General features: G+C 38.7%; 1 protein-coding gene across 1 annotated transcript; it reads right to left on the reverse strand.

Moving 5' to 3' along the window:
• Nucleotides 1-1,275: 1,275 nt before the first annotated feature.
• Nucleotides 1,276-21,052, reverse strand: LOC106067337 (uncharacterized). The gene is made up of 7 exons (XM_056037232.1): nt 19,502-21,052; nt 5,270-6,447; nt 4,226-4,381; nt 3,529-3,661; nt 2,983-3,177; nt 2,219-2,334; nt 1,276-1,649 (listed from the first exon to the last, which is right to left on the reverse strand). The coding sequence occupies exons 1-7, from the start codon at nt 20,739-20,741 to the stop codon at nt 1,512-1,514; spliced, it is 3,156 nt and encodes a 1,051-aa protein (XP_055893207.1). The 5' UTR covers nt 20,742-21,052; the 3' UTR covers nt 1,276-1,511.
• Nucleotides 21,053-23,490: the final 2,438 nt, after the last annotated feature.

The raw sequence follows: 23,490 nt of genomic DNA on the forward strand, positions 1-23,490 counted from the left end.
TACATGACTTTTAAGTTAAGTTTACATTAAGTCTACAATAAGTTTACATTAAGTTTATATTAAGTTTACGTTAAGTTTGCATTAAGTTTACAATAAGTTTAGGTTAAGTTTATATTAAGTTTACGATAAGTTTATATTAAGTTCCCATTAAGTTTACATGAAGTTTACGTTACGTTTACATTAAGTTTACTATTCTGCAAACTTCCCTTATTATCCGTCTCTCAAAACATCGTTTCCTGGATCCGAACTTGACCCCCAGGTCCATGGTTTACAATTGTGTGAATAACTGGCGTAAGAAAACAAAACAAACCAACAAGTCCATATCTTTTCCAATGATTGTATATTTTCACTCAAGCATTTTGAACAAATAATTAGTTTATATAATTAGTGTATTTACAATATCATACATTATTCACAAACTTTTTTAATAATTCATTTACAACCAGTGTTTGTAGAGTCACCGGTTAGCAGAAATAAATAAGACAATACAATAAATGCAAATATTAACAACTTTTACAAAAGCAGTCAATCATTCTCATCTATTGACCAGTTGACATCATTATAACATACATATTTAGTGTTTCTTATGAGTTTAAAAAGTTTCTCCAACGTAACAGCTTGGCAAGACAAGTCCTTATTTTTCTAACAAATTCTTCAACATAAATAAGGGATAACAAAAAAAAAAAAGATTAATATTGATCAGTCGATAAATAACACACAAAAAAAAGATCTATATTGATCAGTCTATACAAAATATAATTGTGTACAAAACTGTACAGTTCAATGTTAAAGGCACATAGCAAGGCGTGTAGTGTCATCTATTGGACATTTGGCATCAAAGTGTTGGAGACAGACCGTACAAACTTACAAATTCACAAATAACTGAATAAATAGGATAGAAATCTTGAGGCAGTTTCAAGAGTACACTGGGAGACGAGGGGGGTGAAGGCACATTGTTGCACATTTATTGTACATAAACATAAGTTCAGCGAGGTTACTTCATAAATCGATATCTTATTTTTTTAAAGAAAAGATAAATGTCAGCACTCCAATGGTGAGCACTTCCTTGAATACAGGAGAAATGAGAGACGCATTTTAGACTATAATTCAGAGAAATATAATCTAGCATCTATACTTTAGATTTCATTCATGTAACACATGTCTAAACAAATATTTCTTAAAACGTGCGATAAAAAATGCATAAGCGACAACTAAATATAAACTTATAAACATAAGAAAACATATCTTAAAATTGGGGGGGGGGGGGGGGGGGAAATCGCATTATACAATTTTACCAGAAGGCCTTTGTATCCTTTTTTTTTGTCTGCTTTAGCTTTTATAACAACATTTTTTGAAAACATGAATACATAATAAAAAAAAAAAGTACAATCATGTTGCCACAAAACAAAACCCAATTTTATAAGATACTATCTCTTGAGCCTTTGGATACCTGCAGCCAGTCAAGTAACATTCACAAAGTCTTGGACCTTTTAAGAACAGAAAAAAGAGGACTACAGGTCGTAGGGCCACTGCTTCCTCTTTTTTCTGTTCCTAAAATCTTCTTGAGAGTGGTGCTGCTCTAAGTGCAGTAGGCACGCCTCTCTCTCGTGTTCTTGAAACAGGCAGCCATCTTGACGGCAAGTAAATGTCTGTATCAGGAATTAAAAAATAATGAAATAATGTCACAGTCATTAGACTTGTCTAACTGACATTTAAGATAAACAAAAAGTTCTGTTATCATCATTCCCCAGTATATATTTTTTTTTTCATGGATTGGTTCTCTTTGCAATATTTCTTTGAATCGTTGGTATGTATATTGATAAATTCAATAGTGTATCTAACTTTTGAAATCAGAGAGCCTGGGTTAATTATTAATTTTCAACGAAATATAAAATATGTTATTGTAGGTTAAATAATCCAAACAATAAGGACAAATAATCAATTAAATCGTTAAATCCAACCTAAAATCTTGAGTAATGCTGGAAGAAAACATTCCCTATCTTCAAAATTATTCATGGATCCGATCCTTCTTGTGTGAATTAAAGTAACCAAAAAACCCAAAAACTCATTACAGAAAAAAACAAACAAACTGTCTCCCCTTTTTTAGTGTTGCATTAGTACAATATGATATATATGGGAGTCCCATTGGACCCATAAGTGGATCCCGAGTCCGAAATCCTGCCCACTGTTGAATGTTTCTAAACTTCCCAGCAAATACCTTTTTTGGATCCATTTTTGTCATGACCAGGTTGTGAACGCTCTTCAGATGGTGACCCAGTGTGATCTTCTGAGCAAAGAATTTGTTGCATTCAATACATCTAAAGGGTTTCAAACCTGAGGAAATAACAACAGTTACAATAGCTTTACATCTGTAACTTACTATCACTGATTAGTAGAGATGGGGAAACTATCACTGATTAGTAGAGATGGGGAAACTATCACTGATTAGTAGAGATGGGGAAACTATCACTGATTAGTAGAGATGGGGAAACTATCACTGATTAGTAGAGATGGGGAAACTATCACTGATTAGTAGAGATGGGGAAACTATCACTACTGGAAAGACTTGTTGGAAGATATATCATCACTGTTGCAAGGTGTATAGTTGTAATATATACCAACGCTGTTGCAAAGTATATAGCTGTTACCATTGACTTGTAGCACCAAATTGCTGGTAAACAACTAACCGCTGTTGGCGTGTTATATTTAGAGTTCTAAAACTTGAAATAACTTTTATTACAATATAGACCAAATCATCTTGTGTTGAAATGAAATAAATGTAGTCGATTTCAGTGTTAAAAAATGAAATAGTAGTTTGAACAAAAACTAACTCACTACAAAAACACTTCTTTTCACTATGACAGCTGACGACAATGCCACTTATCATACATCATTCACACTGCATAGCTAACAACTCCAGAGTGTGTTGGGGGGGGGGGGGATGTCTCTCATTAACGCTAAGTTTAATGTCCGTAGACTTACCTGTGTGTGTGGAGGTGTGTCTCTCCATGTCTGTCATGTCTGGCATCTGAGCCCTACAGAAGCAGCAGACCCACTTCTTTTCTGGGTAGTGGTTCTTGGAGTGCCGCCTCATTTTGCCCAACTCTGTGGCAACGTGGTCACACACCACTCCGTTGTCCACGGTTCGAATCACTAAGCAGTGCATAAGTCCGTCATCTGAGAGAGGATGTCATACAGTTGTAGTTTTGTATACACAAATAATATATATATATATATATATATATATATATATATAATATAATATAAATATAAATAATTTTTACTTTATGTAATAGATCTATGGGGCAGATGATGTAAAGGTCATCTGTTTCTGTGGCCCACGGTTAACAAGCGAGGATGTCATGTGTCCAGCACAACGACCAACTGCCTTTACTGTCCCCAACTAAATGTCAGGTACTCATTAGAGTTGGATGGACTCAGTGGGCGTCCTAAAAATCCAGCATTCACCAAGATTCGAACCCCAAGACTCCCAAAACTGAATAGAGCGAGAGCTTAATGTCTACTCACCCCCAACATAACTCATGCTGTCTAGGATTGTGTTCAACTCGTCATCCGACATGGCTGCAAGATTGAGATTGCCAAACGCCTGGCCGTAAGCACCGAAGTGTAGTACCTCTAAATCAACGCCATCTTGATGAAGCTGAAATAGACACATAATCTGGTTGAAATATTTATAACCAATAATATATATATATATATATATATTATAAAAAATATATTAATTATTCAATTGTTCTTTTAGTTTTTTTTTTATCAAAATGTTCACTTCCATTTATAGGCTATCATAGAAGTCCCTTTTTTTTTAAAAACTTTTACTTAGCAGTGAAATATAGATAACTACGAAGAGGATAAATCAAAGGTTAAACAAATTTCAAGTGCCAAGGAGGAATTCTTACTATCATTTACTCTGACCCCATTACAAACCATGTGGTAGTACAACGATGAGGCCTACAGTCAAGGAATGGATATAAGGAAATAAAAACTGATTAAGCGGACGTCGTGGATTGCAAAATAAAAAACAAACAAAAAATCAGAATATCCTCATTGAAATTTAAACATTGGGCAAAGGAGTGATGCATTTTCAGACCTATCGGGGAAAGACTTGTAGTCTATTTCATCTAAGAACTCTGCCGCGAATTTCTTGATACCTTAATTCAATTTTATTGATTCGTTGCTAACCAACTAACGTATTGACATTACTTACGCTAAACAAATGTTGCATCTTGGGATAGAAACACAGAGCATGGACATTATACTGCAGGGCGCTGGGGACGCCTGGGAGGTTACTGTGCTGAAAGAGTTCCAGTAATTCTGATCTCAGTATGGCTTGATCTTCTCTGTTGTCCGGAACTCTGGGCACCTGTTGGAACATACATTTGCTAGTTACGGGCACATTCTGCAACAATGATTTATGGCTACTAACTATTATTACACCAGGGCAGGCCTTAGGCATACGCAAACTAGACGGCCGCTTAGGGCTTCCGATCTGTAGTGGCGTCGCACAGAAGAAATAGCGTAACGTGGCCAATGTTTTTTTTTAGAGTACAATAGGTTTTTAATAAATTGTTTAATTTTATTTTTCGCTATTTATCCTTACAATTTCAATTTTATTTGGGGCCACCAAATTCACTTCGTCTAGGGCACCCAATTATCTAGGGCTGGCCCTGGTTACAGTCTATTTACCATAATAAAACACTATCAAGTTTAAATCGATCTCAGCAAAACTAGACTATTACTTGAAATATCATTGAATAATAAATTATTACATGTCCAGGTGACATCACGTAATAATACAACACCAAATCGTGCCCCATTCATATATGGATCGTTGACCTATTTTTAGACTTATACAAAAATACTGTGAGGGGATAAAATTTAGAATTTTTTTTAAAAAGGTTTCAATATTATGAGCTACGGGCATGTACAGTAAGAGAGGGGAGGGAGGGGCTTATAAGTTCAAATTTCACGAGATTGGGGCATCTGGAAATGCATTTTAAAATTATTTTGAAATAGAACGGGTACACATAACGGCTATAGCAGAAAGGCTAAAGATTATTATTATTATTATTATGTAGCCTAGTTTGATTTTTTTTTTAAATTATATAAGCTGAAGAAGTATCTTACATTTTAAAATCTATTGTAAGATTGGTGTCATTACATTCCTTCTCCACACCCCTCAGATTTATCACCACTGATCATTCAAGAAAAAAAAAAAGCTGTTTTTGGTTCAACTTTAAGATTCCATTACCTGATATTTATTGTTCTCATCACAGTATTTAGACCTCAGGGGCGAGTCATAGAATTGCACAACAAACTCGTGTAGCTCGTGGTCGCCGTAGGGCTGCGGCCTGTCACGTTTCCTGCTGTTCTCGGAGCATTTTGAGCTCGTGCCCTGATCATCTTCTTTGGTGCACTTGCGTTTGCCTTTCAGAGCGGCTCTTGAAGGGAGTGCGTTCTCCGGAGGCATGGCTAGCATTACCCCGTGTATATTTCGTGTTTGCCTGATAAGTTTTTGTGGAAATTCCGTCAAGGGTGCTCTGGTCGGGCTTTTCGGGGAGGAATTGCAGCGAGCCTGTTTGGCAGAGACTTGCATGCACGTTGTGGAAGAGGGTCTCTTTCCTTTTCCTTTGGTGGAGCAGGTGGTCGTCACCTGAGGCACCTGACATTGATAGTGGGAGGGGAGGCTGGATTGGGAGTTTTCTGTTGCTGGTAATGTGGATGCGAGTTGAATCTGTGGATAATTGAGTGCCAGGGCAGGGTGTTGAAGAGCGTAGGGCATGGGGGAGAGTACATAGGAGTAGTTGTTTGCAGCAATTTGTGTTGGAATGGGCTGGTTGACTCTCAGATCTAATGGTGCTTCTATATTCTTTGAAAGTGTTTGTTGAGAATTGAAATGTAGACCTTGATCTTCACTAGATAGGCTTTGAATAAGTGGGCTTTCCTGGACACCAGTATCTTCGTTCTCGGCTTTTCTAAATTGAGACCAAGGTCTCCACAAAGGAGTGGATGTGAATTGTGGTTTTGTCCAGCACTGCTCACGACAAGGCGAACTGGCGGCAACATCTAACGACCTCGACAGATCCAAGACCACCCCGCTGTCTTCAGCACCGCGGTATTCCACATGCCTGTTGCCGGTGTTTCCATCTACGTACGCTTCCTCCTCATCGGAGCCCAGCCCCACGACATCCACCTGCACCGTGGGCGGTGGGATGTCCAGGTGGGGGTGGTAGTGACTCTCATCGTCCGTACTGCTCCCGACCTCGGACTTGTTTGGAGGCGATAGGGACGCGCGGTTGTGATCAGCGTCATAGCTGTAATAGTCCGAGTTGTCACGCTCTGGTTTGATGGCCGCTTTGCTTTCCGTCGATGACCACCGTTCTGGTAATTTGTTGTCCATCCCGAGGTGACTAGAGTGTTGGAAATGATCTGCAACACAGACGGAAGTACATGTCTACAATGTTAAACACATACTTTTTTTAAAAACACAAACTAGTTTTAAAAGATTTTATTATAATGTGGCCTATGGATTACTCAGACTATAAAATATTATATTTCATTCCATTAATTAAACTTAAAGACGCTGTAGGACTAGTTGCATAAATTAGGAACGGTTGAAAGCAGAAGACTGGGTCGTGTGCTTTGATTAAAAGCAATCCTTGGATACTTAAAAGTTTGTTTTTTTACCCGATTTCAGTTAACGAGCAAGTCCAGTCCTCTGCCCACCATTTCCCACCTCCTATTATTTGAACCAAATCCCCGCTACACTGCCATCCAATCACAATTTGAACATTTATTTTATTTATAAATTGTATTTATTGTAGTGCTCCAAAACCCACACAAACTATATAAAAAATCGTAACGGTAAATTAGCTTGCATTGTGACATTTAAAAAAAAATCATCATTTTAAAAAAAATCATCATTTTTAAACGTGTAACTTGTGTTCGTGCGTTTGTGTGTGTGTGGTGATTGTAGAATATAATTTGTTTTTTATGTGTGGCTTGTTGTCTTTGAAAGAGGTTCTAACTAAGGCAAAAGACAGGAATGGAGAAAGAAGGTCGACATATCTTGCATGGAGCCCCAACAGTCCAACAGACTAAGGTAGGTAAAAGTAATAGGTGGCTACTTAACTAAGGGGGCTCGAGTGCGAATCCCGAATGCTGAGAAGAGATATTTTTAATTTGTCGATTTTGCCCGCGCTTAGTTGTTTGCTGACTGCCCATTGCAGCACATGTCCAGAAGATAGGACCAGAGAGCACTGAGCATCCTGCAGTCCGAGCACGGAGAACGTGCTACATAAAAAGACTAGAAATCAATCGGCTGTATAATGTTAGGGCTTTAATGGGGAGTTTAAGTTAAGTCAAGGCGGTTGGGTTGTTGTACAGGCCACATGACACCCTCGTTAACCATGGGGCTTTACATCACCTGCCGTATAGATCGCAAAGTCTGAAAGGGAAACATTACTTTTTTTTCATAAGGTTAGGATTAGGGTTAATGATATAAAGTATACTACACATAAACAATAAAAGAATTTACATAACCTATAGGACCTAGGTCACCTATAAAGATTTGCAGTTGCTTCTCAGAATTGTATCCAACACAAAATGTAATTCACATGACCGTACACACTTAGCTTCTGTTCTGTCAAACTATTTTAATGAAGTTCTAAAAACGAACAAGTCACGCTATGCTCAGAAAGTTATTTGAAAACAACTGTTTTGAAAGCTCTCACAAAAAAAAAAAATCATCAAGGAACCTCCTCAAACAGATTTCAGGTAGACGTCGCTAAACTCTAGGTTCTGCGTTGTATTATCAGACAAAAAAAAAAATAAAAAAAATTTACGATTCAGAAAAAAAAAATATAATACAAGTTTTTCATTGAACTTGTACTCAAAAAGAGATGTCTATAGTATTTTAAAATATACTTACATCTAGATCTAGAATTAAACTTTCCTCAAGTATGATTGTTAAAAAAAAGAAAAGAATCAATAGATTGCTCAGATGATCAGATCAAATCTAAGTGAAGACTGAAGTCTTAATCGACACGGTCCAAGGCAGACAATAGTATTTACGTAGGTATACTATCTACCGATAGGACCCTCCTCGCGATTTCATTGGTCAATTTTCAAATTACGTCAACATAAGTTGGACTGTCCGTTGCGAGCTAGAGTCAGAGATCAATGGACCGTGTAATAGGCGGTGTCTGAAACAAAAGATTATGGCCCCTTACTTACGCCCCTCCTATTCGCTCCCCCATGTTACGTGGCTAGAGTCGAATCGTACAGTAACTGACCAGTGGAGGTACGAGGTTTGGAAAAAGTGTTGACATGAGGGGAGAGAGAGGGGGATAGGCCAGCACTAACAACATCATGTGGAATATCATTGAATACAAGTCGAAACAAAAGAGATCTGGGTTGTGGGCAAGTTTAAACGATTCAACGTTTATTCGCTAGATAAAAGGTTTTAGTTCAATTCTCAGTTCATTGAATAGAATAGATGTTTGCTACATGTTCTAATAAATGAATTAATTTTACAACAAAACCTAAAATACTAATAATAAACTAAATAAAGCTACGTCAATTTTTTAATTGGAAATTCCATAACTCAACAAAATTATGGAGTATATTGTTCGTTGTTAGCCTTCAAATTAGACTTGATTGAGCCCAGTATTGGATGGAAAGTTATTCAGTATAACTGCCATCTTCTTCACTACCCCGCAGCTGCTGCTAGTTGCTAGTTAACTAAACACGTGGATTTAAACCCAGATCTCCCGAGGAAATAGAAGAGGCTTCAATTCGAACCTAAAACCTTCAGATTTATAGTAGAATTTGATTCTGTCAGTTTGTATTTATTTATTTGTTGAAATAAATAAAAGACTTTGACTCAATAATGTTGAACCTCAGATGTAACTGACTCGACAGGCAAGCCACAGCATACAGGCTTAAGTAATACAAAGTAGGTAGAAACTGTTGTTTTGTTGCTGTTAAAATTTCGACTGAATCGTTTCGTTGAAGCATCGCGCCGACAATTAAAGTTTAATTGACAGCTTTGACACTCAATTAAATCGTTTAGACCAGCACTAGCTCCCCCCGCTGAGAACTGGGATGGGGACTTGGGTATAGGAACGTTCACATGTGGACACCCGTGGAATGGACAGAACTCTTGGACCACTGGTTTAGAAAATAAACTGTTAAGAAATTTGGAATTGGGAAGGGGGGCGGAGAAGGTAGAATAGACAGGGTGAAGGTCATGATTCATTAGACCACCACTTGATGTAGAGATTTACAGAGCCGCCTCTGCGTAGTTTGTAAAACACACCGGGAGGGATAAACAGTCACTTAAATAGATAGTACAGATTTGTAAAGGCGAGCGCCGTCTATTGGCTGCGTGGTATCCAGCGGTGCATAACAGAATCTGTCGAAATGAAGTCTTTTGACAGTGACTTGGGTCTCAGTTTTTATTCCTTATAGTAAGACAAATAGGTCAATGTTGACACTGATATTCAATTTGTTGGATATCTCTTGTGTGTGATATTTTTCTATTTGATCTTTGCTTCAAAAAATATAATTACAAACTTATTTGTTTTATTTTCTAGGTCTTAAGTTTTCACTAATTCCTTTCTTGCTGGCGCCTTTTACCTTCACTAAAATAAAACAAAATATTAGAAGTAGTTGTATTTGTCATTCAAAACAACGACAGCATCTTGATCCAAGGAAACTTGTGAATAGACAAACCAATTAGACCTACTTGTTCTAGAATGTAAGATTGGCCCAACTGTATGATGCCACAGCATCTAATTTTAAAGCATTTAACAACTTGTACTTCACGTTAGTTCTTGTACAAAGGGTATTTTTAATTTGAATATGTTCCTTATAAAAATCGTGCCCAGGCTACGAAAAAAAAATAAAGGCATATAGATCTACAATTCCAAGATGTTATTAAAAAACATCGTTACATCATATCTTATGAAATACGCACGTTATTTAAAAAAAATAAATACGATGTTTACGTCCTTCGCATGTTCCTAGTTCAATTTAGTCATGCATGTTAATCAATGAGTTAAATTCTGCCTAGTCATTGGTTTTCCTGGCTGACTCAGGCAACCCATTTCATGCTCCAATAGCACTGGGAAAAAAAGCGTCTTAGCATATGGAACAAGGAATGTGTTTATCTCTTGTCTAATTTGGGATTTTCTCGTTTTAATCAGAACTATTTTGTAGTTCGTATCTTTTATTGAGGAGATTCGGCTAAAGACTGAAGACTCTTATAGCTGACACTCTTCACAACTGACGAGCAATAAACATTGAGTTGATCCCGCTTGAAAGAAATTCACACCACCTTATCGACCCAATTTGACCATCTTTAGAATTCTATGTCAAAGTTCTGCACTGTTCGAGCATAGTTAATGAATCCTTCTCCAAATCGAGGCTGGCAGACGGTAAGGCGGAGTCATCCGTTTTATTACCCTGTTTTATTTTTTTGTCCTCCTTTGAAGGAACACGTCTTTGCCGCAATGTGTAAGGATGTCAGTCTGTTACTTTCACATCAAGTGGGCCACTCGGGGGGAGTTCAAAGGATCTTAATCCACATTTCACATTGTTATGTAGTTTCGCTGCATGGGATTTTTTTTAATGGGAAAAAAAAAGGGGGGGGGAAGAAAAGGGGGACCAACATGAGCTTTAGTCTACGTCTGAAAATAACTCGTATATAATAAGTTGGCCATCCCCTTTTGCCGCTTTATTTTAAAGCAACATACTATATTTGTTTAAATGCCAACATTGTATATGAAATGGGAGGCGACTGCTCAGTACAAAGTAGATCATTGTTAATACAATACCTACAAAACCAGACATTCATACATATTTCTCAAGAGCGTTCAATTCAGCCTGTCGTTTAGTTGAACTTCATGACTAGATGGTCACTTTTGGTACAATTACTTCCGTTGATCTGATCAGTGGTGACGTACAGGCAGCTAATTCTGTCCAAACAACTTATTTGGTATGGTCAAAGTATTATGAGCACACTTTTTTTTTGAAATAGATACAAATGTATTAAAATAATACATTTATGTCACTGTATTAACCTTTTTAAGTGTCGCTTGCGACAGAAACACAGGCCCATGAGGATCTGTTAGATCAGAAAGACAGGCCTAAGTGAACCTGTCAGATCAGGTCGGGAGGCCTATGAGGACCAGAAAGGCATGTCCAAGAGGACCTGTTAGATCAGAAAGGCAGGCCAGGCCTTAGAGGACCTGTCAAATCACAAATGCAAGCCCAAGAGGACCTGTTACACCAGATAGTCACGTGGAGAAGAACGCAAGCAACATTCGTTCGCGATTAAGTGTGAACTTTTTGGTTGACGTCTTGACGCCAGACTCACAAACTAGAGAGTGGGAGAGGTATTGCTGTATGGATGTCCACTGACCTGGATGTGTTGCTGTATGGATGTCCACTGACCTGGATGTGTTGATGTTAGTTTCAAATAGAATAAGATGAAAGAGTGTTGATAAATCTATTTGTAAATGTGTACTTGAAAGAGAGAGAGAGAGAAAAAAAAAAGTAATTCAATGCAAAAGGACAAGACAAAGTAAAATAGAGATACATGTACAAGAAACATGAAAGTAGTACCACTAAAAGTACTTTCTCAACTGTACTGCGTTGCGCAACATGACCCGTTCAACGGAAGGGGAGAAGTAACCTGTCAAACATGCCACAAGTCTTAGATGTAATCTGGTCGTAAAACAAGAACAGGGCCGGAGTGTGAGTGTAGGAGTTACACACGTACACACAAACGTACATCTAGTGTGTACGCGTTAGTACACGTGACAGAGAAAGAAATTTGGCTGTAATTGTAGTTGGTGTGTTCTTTTTTGTTTTTCAACGCTTATGACGCTACAATGCATTGACAGAGATAACAAATAATAATTATTAAATTAGATGCACATTAAATACAGAGATCTTTTCAACAATTTGTTACGAGAAAGAGGCTTAAACTCTCTCCGTCCAGTAAATGTTGTGGCTTTAATTGGAACTTTAACAGGATCGCCAGATTCTGGATCTGGATCTCAGGTCAACCAGCTCCTACTAATGATTCCAGTAATGGCATTTGTAACATTGCAAGGTTTTAATTTTTTTTCTCCCTCTTTCTATAAACTATAAACAAACCTAAAACAAAAGGTTTTGAACCTACAACCTATCAAATTAGCTCGTTAAGCACGCACTATAAGCAATCTATGAAGTTCCGTAACTTACTGTTTATCTCTCGAGTGTCCAATTTAGACTATTGAAAGAAAACCTAAATCTAGTTAGTAGTTCATCTGAAAAAACTAAATGGTATCTTTGTCTTTCTTTACTTGGGTCTCCACGGTAGTAGACGCTTATGTCTCTGCAGTAATTAAGGGACCTAACTCCCGTGAGAGCTCGTTACGCTTTCACTATCTTCTCGGGGGCTGTTACGCGATATGTTCAAAAGGGGTGGGGGGGGGGGCGGCTTCTGTGTTTCCGCACATTTTAAGATAGTGGGAGTTGCTTTACTGATGCAGGTGCTCCATTTTCCCCTCCCCCTCCCCTTTCAAACGCATCTTACCACTGCCTGCTTCTCCCAAAGGACAAGATTCAAAGGCGCTTCTTTATCGGACCAGACTCACAGAGGTCCGTGAGTGACACTGATGTACAGGCCCATTCCGCTGCTCCTGGTACCGTCATTACGCTAGGCAGTCTTTTTAATTTGTGCGCGTCTGGTAGGGCGCTGGGATTAGAGGCGGGAGGGCGCGTGACCGTAGAGTGATCACGCAACGGTGCCAGAGGGACCAAACAGAACGTGATCCTGGAACACCAGTGGCAGGTGAGAAGCTCAGTTATGGACCCGGCTAGTGGACAGTGGCGGATCAAACGAACTATGATCAAGTCAATTAATGTTCTGTGTGTTATTCCCCTATGCAAATGTTTTAGGTCTCAAATATATTGTGCCCATAAAGTGTCCTCACAACAAGAAAGCAAGTTAATGTTCTAGTTTTTGAACTGCAAGAGAGTAAATGTATGTTTGGATTCTTAGCTTTAGTTTGCTGGAGCTATAATGTTTGGTTTGGTGTACTGCACACATTGTATGACAAATTTTCTTAAGAATTATAAATATTATTATTATTATTATCTTATAAATTTATGGACACCAAAGGAGAAGATAATTACGTCCTATGCCTACCCATATGTCAGTCTACTCGTGCTTGTTAATTATAGACTTACACTCTGCTAATTCATTGGTTTTCTTGGCTGATTCAGTCAACCCGCTCCATGCTCTAATAGTATTATGGGAGAAGGAGCACTTGTAAGAATTAGTCTTAGCATGGGGGATAAGTAAATCGCCTTTATCTTTACTGCAAGAAAGGAAATCTATGCTCTGTTTTGTTTTTACTACAAGGGTTACTTGTAATACCAATCAACAAAAAAAAGTGAAACATTTTTTGTTTTGTTTTCGGATTCAATCTCAGACTTTAGTTTCTCCTATCACGAGCTTCATTTCTTTAATTGCACATGACAGCTCGTTGGTCAAATAAATGAATCGGCCAGTGGCGAGATAACAGCTAAATAAACTTGAGACCAAACTTTGTCCAGTTACACAACAAATACAGTTAAACTGACCAGTACACGCCCCTGCTCCGCACATTTATACTCAGACCTGCAGCACAGTGGTCCACGGTCCAGCCTCACACTGATAATGTCCAGTCAAGCAAAGCAGCAAATCTCAAGGTTTTATCAGCAGAAATGTGCGTGTGTGTGTGCGCGCGGAGTGATAAAAACAGAAAGAGCGGGGGAGAGTTAAGGCGTTGACGATAACCCCAGAGGTCACTCAAATAGTTAGCAAATAAAACTGCAGTGGAATGGGACATTGGTATTTGTTTCTCTGGATTACAGGACTTTTATCTAATCAGGCGTGGAAACAAGTCGACTTCACCTGCTCCCGTTACATCATTTCTTCAACCGTGACCAGTGGCCGGCCAACACTGGTCTCGATCATATCCAACATAGTTTGACGATTGGCTTTAATTGTTTTTTGTTTTTTTTTTTCATTATTTTTTCTGCCACCCCCAACTTCTAGTTCTAATGTGTGTGTGTGTGTGTGTGTGTCTGTCTCTGTTGGGGAGGGGCAGGAGAGAAACCGTTCTTTCTCTAGTTTATTTCCGATGAGATCATTAAGAATGACATCTTCTGTCACATCTCTATTCAGTGGTATCCTCTCTGTTGTATCTTCTGTCACATCTCTATTCAATGGTATCCTCTCTGTTGTATCTTCTGTCACATCTCTATTCAGTGGTATCCTCTCTGTTGTATCTTCTGTCACATCTCTATTCAATGGTATCCTCTCTATGGTATCTTCTGTCACATCTCTATTCAATGTTATCCTCTCTATTGTATCTTCTGTCACATCTCTATTCAACAGTATCCTCTCTGTTGTATCTTCTCTACTATATTAGTACTTGTCTCTAGTTCACTGTAGCAATCTTTGAACTTGATGGACTTTAAATTGACATCTCCAGACAGCGACACTTGTATTCAAACGTCTGCCCAATGTGAGTGACATAAAGATTATGGGCTACTTACCAAACTAACATACTGCATCAAATCTATTGATATATTGTTTAATATGTTTACCTTATTTTAACCTTTACTAAAAAAAAAAGAATGTCTACTCGAGGATATGAACACATACATCTTAGATTTAAGCTAATCGCTCTAAGCACTCACCACCCACGTTCCATAGCCTATATATTCTGAATGAATGTTTTTTTGTTCTCTTAAAATAACGCACATGCTTGATAACAGCGAAGCTTTGGTCGATACCGAAACATCAGCCACGTCTTTGTTATGTAATGTATCTTGTATTGAGGTATATATCTCTAGAGCGTTTGTAAGTTTCGGAGGCGATCTTGTATTAGATTCTACATATCATAGAAACAGAAAAAAGTTTACTGTCGTATAATAATAATAATAATCTTTATTATCCATAAGGAAATTTGCCACACAATTTGTGTATCGCACCAAACAAAACATTATAACATTATAACTATAGACAACCGAAATATACATTCACACAAGACTTACTCGTAATGTACATGTGAAATCTTTTTTATTAGATTGTCGAATATAATTAATTTATTGCCAAGGAGTGGGGGGGGGGGGAGAGAAAAGAGTGTCGTGCGCGTGGTCGTATAAGTATTGAGTCAGCTGACACGTCTGACAAAGTCTTCTGACAAGCTTCTTCAAGCAGTCATATACTTGTCAGGGTGAGGTCATTGGTTGCGCCACGTGTTCGGTAGCGGACCCCTAATGTGTATCCATATCTGTTAGGTAACGGGCGCCGCTGATCTATGCCCCACGCCTCAGCGGGCCGGAGAATACGTTAATGATAAATTACCAACATTGAAACCAAGACTCACTGGGAACAAAAGTTCATCTTGAATATATTACGTTTTGAGAGTCTGGGGGTCAAAACGTTGTTCTTCTTTCACTTCATTTCATTCTAGAAACTGGTGGCGTGATGGCGGAGTCCTGGGTTCGAATCTAGGGATTTTGAGCTTCGTGATTTTTTAGGGCGCCCCTGAGTCCACCCAACTCTAATGGGAACCTGAATTTAGTTGAGGAAAGTAAATGCGGTTGGTCTTTGTGCTGGCCACATGACACCCTGCTCGTAAACCGTTGACCAAAGAAACATGATCTTAACATCATCTGCCCTAGGAACATATATTGGCACGAACTCGAGCCAGGCGCTTGGGAAGTGGCGGGAAGTGAACAGGGACACTTGCTAACGGCCTGCGCCAAATGTAGCTCCAGCGATAATGGAATGTCTCTGTATTCATGTTATCAGGTCAAGTACATACGTTCCTTTTCAACAGAAGCTAATTACGTTCTATGCGTATCTATGTCTGGTCGTGCATGCTAATTAGAGACTAAAACTCTGCCAAGTCATTAATTTTCAATCCTGATTCAGGCAACCCATTTCATTATCTAAAACGGCAATAGACACTTATTTCAAAGTCCCTGTTATTCAACCCCCGCCACCAAGAGTACACTAGATGTTAGAAAAAAAAGGCCATTTTATTAGCCAACCTTTCCAGCTCAGCCATAGTTTGTTCTCAAATATTGTTTTATTAATGCAAGGCTGTACGTCCATAGTTTTGAAAAGTTGTCTGGACGCACACCTTCACACTTAGGAAAGTCCGCACCCCCCCCCACCCCCCAACGTATCAATACTTAGATGCTATATTTAGAGATTTTTAAACAAAACCTGGTCTTGCAGTGTTTAAAAAAATAAACTATGACGCTCGCCTAGATAACGAGAGCATGTACATTTGAATGATTTGTGAATCTTATTGGTGATAGCATTCCATCTTTTAGAATTCATTTGTATTTTGTTAATATTACTAAACTGATACTGACAATCTGCAGACATTTGTGAACATAAGAAAAGAAGATCTCCTTGATTTGGAAACCACTGCGCAGACTGGCAGTTCATCTCGTCTGTTGGTCTAGTCAGTTATCTGAACCCTCCGACATTGTAAGAGAGTGAAGAAGAAGATGATGAGAATATTTTGTTTTAAAGTTTTGTTTTGAATTATGATATCAAGTAGTTTTGTTTTGAATTATGATAACAAGTAGTTTTTTTTTAATTCGTCTGCCCAGTGAATACGTACGCCTACATGGTAGACTAGATTGAACTGTTTGGAGGTACAACATAACACACAACTATACGACTAAGACTAGGACTAAGACTAAGACTAAAACTAAGACTAAGACTAAGACTAAGACTAAGACTAAGACTGCTTTATTGATCTTTATGGAACTTTGTTATGATTACAAGGACTCTTTTCTCATGTAAAGACAACATAACAGAAACATACACATAAATAGAACTGGGTTTAAAGAACATACACAGAACAGACTATCTGAACCTGGACAAGTGACAGACTGATGTGAGTCTCTAACACCTGTCTGTCTCAACATATCTGTCCCCGATATCTGCATACCCACTCTTCCCCGCCCCTGAACAGCTACTGCAAGCTTTAGATCTCTGCATTAAGTTATTTAAACCTTCCTCTCTGATTGTGTTAAAACCAGCCAATTATAGTCTGACCCCCCTCCCCTTCCCCTCCCAGACCTGTTATATTTTGTTCCTTATACAAGATTTTTTTTTGTATAAAAATAAAACTTGGGGACACCTCACCCCCCCCTCCCCCATCCACCTGACCGCCCCTCTCCAGGAACGTTCCTTATTCACCCAACTATCTAACAGACGCGAGAGACGAGTGTCTTTGTTCGCGTGCCGCTACAGAGGGTAACGGCGCGCGCCGACACCACATGTCACCAAGAACTTTGACCCCGTCTGTGATGTCAACTTTGATAGGCCCTAGCTGAATTTCTCTCTCTTTCTTTTCTCTCTTGCAATTTCTCTTCTTTTTTTTTTTTGTCCACTTCATCAAAACTTTTTCTTAAGTATTACTTATCTTTATCTTATATAATACAGACATTACTTCAAAAAAGAAGATGATTACTATCAATAGTTAGTCCGTTAAAATGTCGACTTATCCATCCATAGAGTTGTTTGTAATATAAAAATCAACCACGCAATACATGTAGACACAAATTTACGATGCAAACTGCGACATCATGCCATGGATTTATTGACTCCCCCAAATGAATAAGGCTGTAACATCATTTAAAGTGTCCTTAAGTCGTTGATTAAGTATGGGATAACGTATTTATTGTATTAATGCCGAGTCTGTTGTATTTCTACATAACTTTGAATGGGACTATACATTGAGACCAATTTTCTCAAGGAAACATAAAACAATGATACGTAGTCTGACTATTATATGTTCACCCATTAAGTAGTTTTTCCTATTGTCTCACATATCTAAACAATTCCTTCGTTCCTGTTTAGTATTTTGTAAATTGTATCAAACATTTGTTTCAACTTCTAGCCCAAGATCCATTTATTATTTTAGTATTATTATTTTGTATATAGATATTACAAATACAACTAATTGTGTTTTCCATAATGATCGCCCCTCAAATCCTTCAACTTTGATAGACATGGCGCCTTAAGGCCCATAAGAAAAAGAAAAATCAAAAAAAAAAATGACTCCCCCTCCTCCCCATCCTTTTGCTGAAATATTCGTATGAAAATAATATATTCAAAGCTACGTCACGTTGTCGCTTAACAAACTCCTCCAGCCCCTGCTCCTGTTCATGTCCATACCACCTCCACCCGCCCCACAGATACAGCTTGTCAGTCTTTGCAATATTCAATAAAAAACAAACTGTGCATGTCAACTGCGTCTTTGAAATTGAGCGGCAAATTTAAAACTGCATCTCACACAGGCACAGGTTAAACTGGAGGTAGTCAAATGAAGTAATTTTCGTTGATTATCAAAAATACTTGTAGATTCATTGTATACCCTTGGAGTAGATCTATGAAATAATGACTAACAGTAGGCTACCAATGAGAGAGAAAGAGAGAGTAGAGCTATGAAGTAATGACTAGTAGATCTAACACATCAGAGATAGATAGATAGATAGATAGATAGATAGATAGATAGATAGATAGAGAGAGAGAGAGAGAGAGAGAGAGAGAGAGTAGCTCTATGAAATAATGAATAACAGTATAAACTCAGAGAGAATTGATCTAAAAACAGGGCCGTATTGTGACTTGCTAAGTTCCTAAGCTCTTGGAGATCTGGGGCCCCTTACTTAGCTCTTTTTTCAAAATGATGGAAAATTTCTCCGTAACCATTTCAGGTAGCCTCCCGGCAAGAGGGGGCCCTATGCTACAGCTTATGTTGTAAATCCAGCACTGTCTATTAAGTAAAAACTAACACACCAGATAGAGTAGACCAATATAATGAAGTCCAAGGGATTAATGACTAACAATACCAACACATCAGAACATTCACTGGTGGGGAAAAAAAAAAGCATTTTGTTCTTTAACAATAATATAAACGCCATTTTGTTATAATTTGTTTTGCTTGTCAAGTGTAAAGACGACAATTCTATTGTGTGTACAACTTGTTTGAAATACAATTGCATTCGTGTATAAATAACAGAAACAAATGTACTCCAATAATACTAACAGTGTTGATGGTCTCTGGATACTTTGATCTACTGACAGATTCTTTAATCCACTGACAGAATACTTTGATCTACTGACAGAATACTTTGATCCACTGACAGAATACTTTGATCTACTGACAGATACTTTGATCTACTGACAGATTCTTTAATCTACTGACAGATACTTTGAACTACTGACAGATACTTTGATCTACTGATAATACTTTGATCTAGTGACAGATACTTTGATTATACTAACAGATACTTTGATCCACCGACAGAATACTTTGATCTACTGACAGAATACTTTGATCTACTGACAGATTCTTTAATCTACTGACAGATACTATGTACTACAGTAAATAGTATTGTGACTTACCTCCTCCATCGGGCATAACATGAACGTCTGGACGTAGGGCATCAAAAGGCAGGTGGCTGTCTGGAGCTGTGAAGTGTGATGTAGACATTGTCAGAGATGAAATCTTTGGCTCTTCAAGGTCCTTTATTGTACACTTACGAGGTTGGTTTTCAACTGGAGCCTTGTAGCTCCTACCAAAAGAGGAAGGTTTGAGTCCAAGCTCAGCATTGGGCCCCAAATCGCATGCAGGGCTTGAATACGGAGAGAATAACACTTTTTTAATCCTGGGATACTCTTCCTGGAGTCCACCATGAAATTCAGTTTTGACGTTTGTTTGTCTTATCAAAACTCCACTGCCCAATTTCTTTTTCGGTGTCATACGCCGCTGAGACGCACATCTAAACTGAGCTGGAATATTTTCCTTATTATCTGAAGAATCGTCCACGAACCACGGGTCAAGTTTATGTGTCGTTGAGTGACCTATATGAACAGGCTCACTTTTGGTGTTCTGGACCGTGAGTACATTCCGATTTCTCGGACTGGTTGCCAAAGGTGGAACTTGTTTGTAAGCATTACGACTGTACATGTCGGAGTTGTTTATCTTGACCGTTCCAGCTGAGAAAGTAATTACTTGCGTCACGGTAGATGTACACGATGGTTTGTCTTTGACCAGCTCCAGGGGCGCATCCTGTTCCTGTCGTAAACATGGGGCGCCTCGCTCTAATTGCCCCGCAGATCGGGTCAGTGGGTCGTTCGAGGAAAAAAAAGTACAGTGGCCACCTGGTGAGATCATTTTACGCCCTTTAATACTTGCGCTAATTACGTCTTTCTTGTCTACATCCACTAATGAAAAGAAGTCCTGGCGTCCGGATTCTAAAACTGACCCGTTCAAATTCTTGACAAAATCCGAGTTCATTTGTGATAGACTGTCTGAACGTATTGGTTTTGGAATATTGTCTCTGTGCCGTAGAACTGATTTCGGAGAGTTATCCAAGTCCGTTGTATCATTTGTCTTGAGGGTGGTGTGGTCGAGCGCTAGGGGCGCGTTAGTCTCACCAAGAACGAAACGAACAGATTTGATGCATGAAACAGCATTGGCTACATCGTCTGTCCTCCTGATGGCCTCTAGGGATCCAATCCCGTCTGAACTGTACAGTTTGACCACATTGGCAGCCGCCGTGCACCTCTGGGCATCACCAGGCGCCATTTGTCTTGAGTCCGTCGCTCCTCTGTCTCTTTTGATCATCAAAGTTTTAGGCATATTGAAAGTTGCTTAACGCACTCACTTAAATAACTTGAATCTATAAACTCACTTGCACACTAAGGCATTGAAAATCCACTTTTGTATAGAAATAAATATCAAAGTATTATTACAAAGAACAGAACTTCTGTTTCAGAAGCAATTTAGGTTTTAACTTTTAACTTTTAACTTTTAACTTTTAACACACTAGTTTAAAAAAAAAAAGAACATTTTTTGTTCATTACTTCCATATTATCTGTGTAGAAGAATTTGTCCCATAATTCCAGTTACCGAATTCGAATCCTAACTGTTTCCCCCTAACACACTCCGACGCCATCTGCTACTCCCTTACTCAGCCCCTCATCACCCCTTTCCTCTGCTCCCCCCCCCCCCCCTTTAAAGTTCGTTCTGCTAGTAAAGGCGTCCCTAAGAACTTCCAAATACGGACCTTTTGTATTCGGCGCCCTGCGCGATCAGGGAACGTACCGGGCACGCGCTGTCGTTGTGGGTCGACCAATCGGCACGTGCATGTCCCCTTTCTCTGGCAGGTGGTGCTTGGTTTTAATGTGGGTCGACCTGAGTGAGGGGCGAGTAAGGAGGGCTTGAATTCACTGAGTGGCAGAACGGAAAGAATCATTGTATTAGACTATCGTTAAGGAGGTCAAAGTCACTGCGTCCCTGGATAAGTTAGTAAACATGGAATTGGGAAAACAAAACAAAAACAAAAATTAGGCAAGCGTGTGTAAGTGACACAATATGATAGAGTGTGTATGTATATGTGTGTGTGTGTGTGAGAGAGAGAGAGAGAGAGAGAGAGAGAGCACTAACAATGTGGGAGAGTGGGATGCTCAGACAAGTGTGATGTCAAATGATTTAGTAAGTCCATTTACTCACAACATAATGGAATGACTACATGCTAGTTATGGATTAACCTTTACATTCTGCCTGCCCCTTCCCCCCTCCACCCCAACGTATTTTACAAGTTTTGTTGTTGTTACAATATTTGATTCAATCGGTACGATATAAACTATAGAATAGACACTTTAGAGAAGTTGAAGTCTGAAGGAGGAAAAAACGGAAAGGAAAATAGTAAGAGAGGGAGAGAGAGAGAGAGGGAGAGAGAAAAGAGAGAGAGAGAGAGAGAGAGGGAGAGAAAGAGAAGAGATAAATAGATAGAGAAACAGGTATATATATAAAGAGAAACAGAAAGAGAGAGAAAAAAAAACCGAGAGAGAGAAAAACAGAGACAGACAGAGAGTGAGAGAGAGAGAGGACAAAAGAGGAAACAACAACAACAACAAAACAAAACAAAAAACAGGAAACAGCGGACTATCTCCTAGTTCTAGATTGATTTGAGACACAGACAATAATACACGTGAAACATCTATATATAGTCCGTTCTGGTCCAATAACCAAACGTCTTGACACGTGACTTAAAAAACAACAACCGGCTTTTGGCACAAGTCTCTAAATAATTAAAAGGAAAAGAAATGTGGACAAAATGGGAGAAGGGGGGGAACTGCTGATCAGATAGAGAGGTGATATAAAGGTTTGTGCAGTCTGGGGCGGAGGGGGGGGGGGGCAGTAATTATGCAGTGGCGGAAGATTCAAAGATGAGTACTAAAAGCAGGTCAGGCAGTTGGGGAAAAGTGGGCGGGGCAGAACTGGAGCATTAGGGGATGGTGGGGGGTAAAGAACGTAGTTTGATTGGCCAGGACCATCGCGGCAGATCTTCAATGACGCGCGAAATCTTTGTCACTTGACGTCAGATGTTTCTAGTGATTCCAGATTCAGTGCAGTATCTGTTGAATCAAAGAATGTTTTTTTTTCAAAAGTGACTGGATGACTAACTGGTTAACGTTTGGGTTGCTTACAATACCCCGTCTTCGTTCCCGCCAAAAATAAAAAATATATATATAAAATATTTGCAAATAGGATGAGTAAAGGGAAAAAAAACGATTTGTATAATCATGTGTGTGTGTGATGGTTGACAAAATTTGAATTGAAACACAACCTCCCCCCCCCCCCCGATTTTATAAAAAAGACTAGACGAAATTGTTACCGGTGTGATATTATCGTGCTGAAGATGTTATTATTATTATTATTTGTTTTATTATTATTATTACAGGGCCGGTCTTAGATAATTGGAAACCCTAGGGAAGTGAATTTGGCGGCGATATATTAAATAGAAAAAAAATAGGCAGCAAAAACAGTAAAACTACGCCATTCCTTTAAAAGCTAGTCTACATTGGGCCTAACTTTTGCTATTTCTTCTTTTATTGTGCGAGGCCCCACCAATCGGACGCCCTAGGCGGCTGCCTAGCTTGCCTTTGACTAAGGTCGGCACTAATTAGAGCAGTGAGATTCATAACAAACGAATAATCACATTTGACTAGAGTAACATCTTTAGTAAAATCACTAAATTTAGAAAGCCTTCAGGACAGAAGACTCAAAAGTAAAGTAGCAATTATACATAAAACACTGAACCATAATCTTCAAATACAAGAACAAAATTTAATAAAATACTCTGAAAGACACAAAGATAAAGACATATTCCTCGTCCCATATGCTAGGACAAATTTGTACAAATACTCCTTCTTACCTAGTGATATTAGAGCATGGAATGGGTTGCCTGAGCCAGCCAGGAAAACCAGTGACTTGGCAGAATTTAAGTCATTGGTTAATATGCATGACTGAATGCATGACGCGTAGGACGTAATCATCTTCTTTTTTGAAGTAAAGTCTGCATTATATAAGATAAGAAGAAGAT

The sequence above is a fragment of the Biomphalaria glabrata genome, chromosome 8 (genome assembly GCF_947242115.1).
Source record: "Biomphalaria glabrata chromosome 8, xgBioGlab47.1, whole genome shotgun sequence".
Taxonomy (NCBI): Eukaryota; Metazoa; Mollusca; class Gastropoda; family Planorbidae; genus Biomphalaria; species Biomphalaria glabrata.

What these genes read in the sequence shown, in the direction of transcription:
- LOC106067337 (XM_056037232.1), bottom strand. Translation starts at nt 20,741, where the DNA reads ATGCCTAAAACTTTGATGATCAAAAGAGACAGAGGAGCGACGGACTCA. An exon ending in AGATGCAACATTTGTTTAGC is followed by an intron (nt 3,662 to 4,225) that starts GTAAGTAATGTC and finishes TGTCTATTTCAG; the next exon opens with CTTCATCAAGATGGCGTTGA. An exon ending in ACACACCTCCACACACACAG is followed by an intron (nt 2,335 to 2,982) that starts GTAAGTCTACGG and finishes TTATTTCCTCAG; the next exon opens with GTTTGAAACCCTTTAGATGT.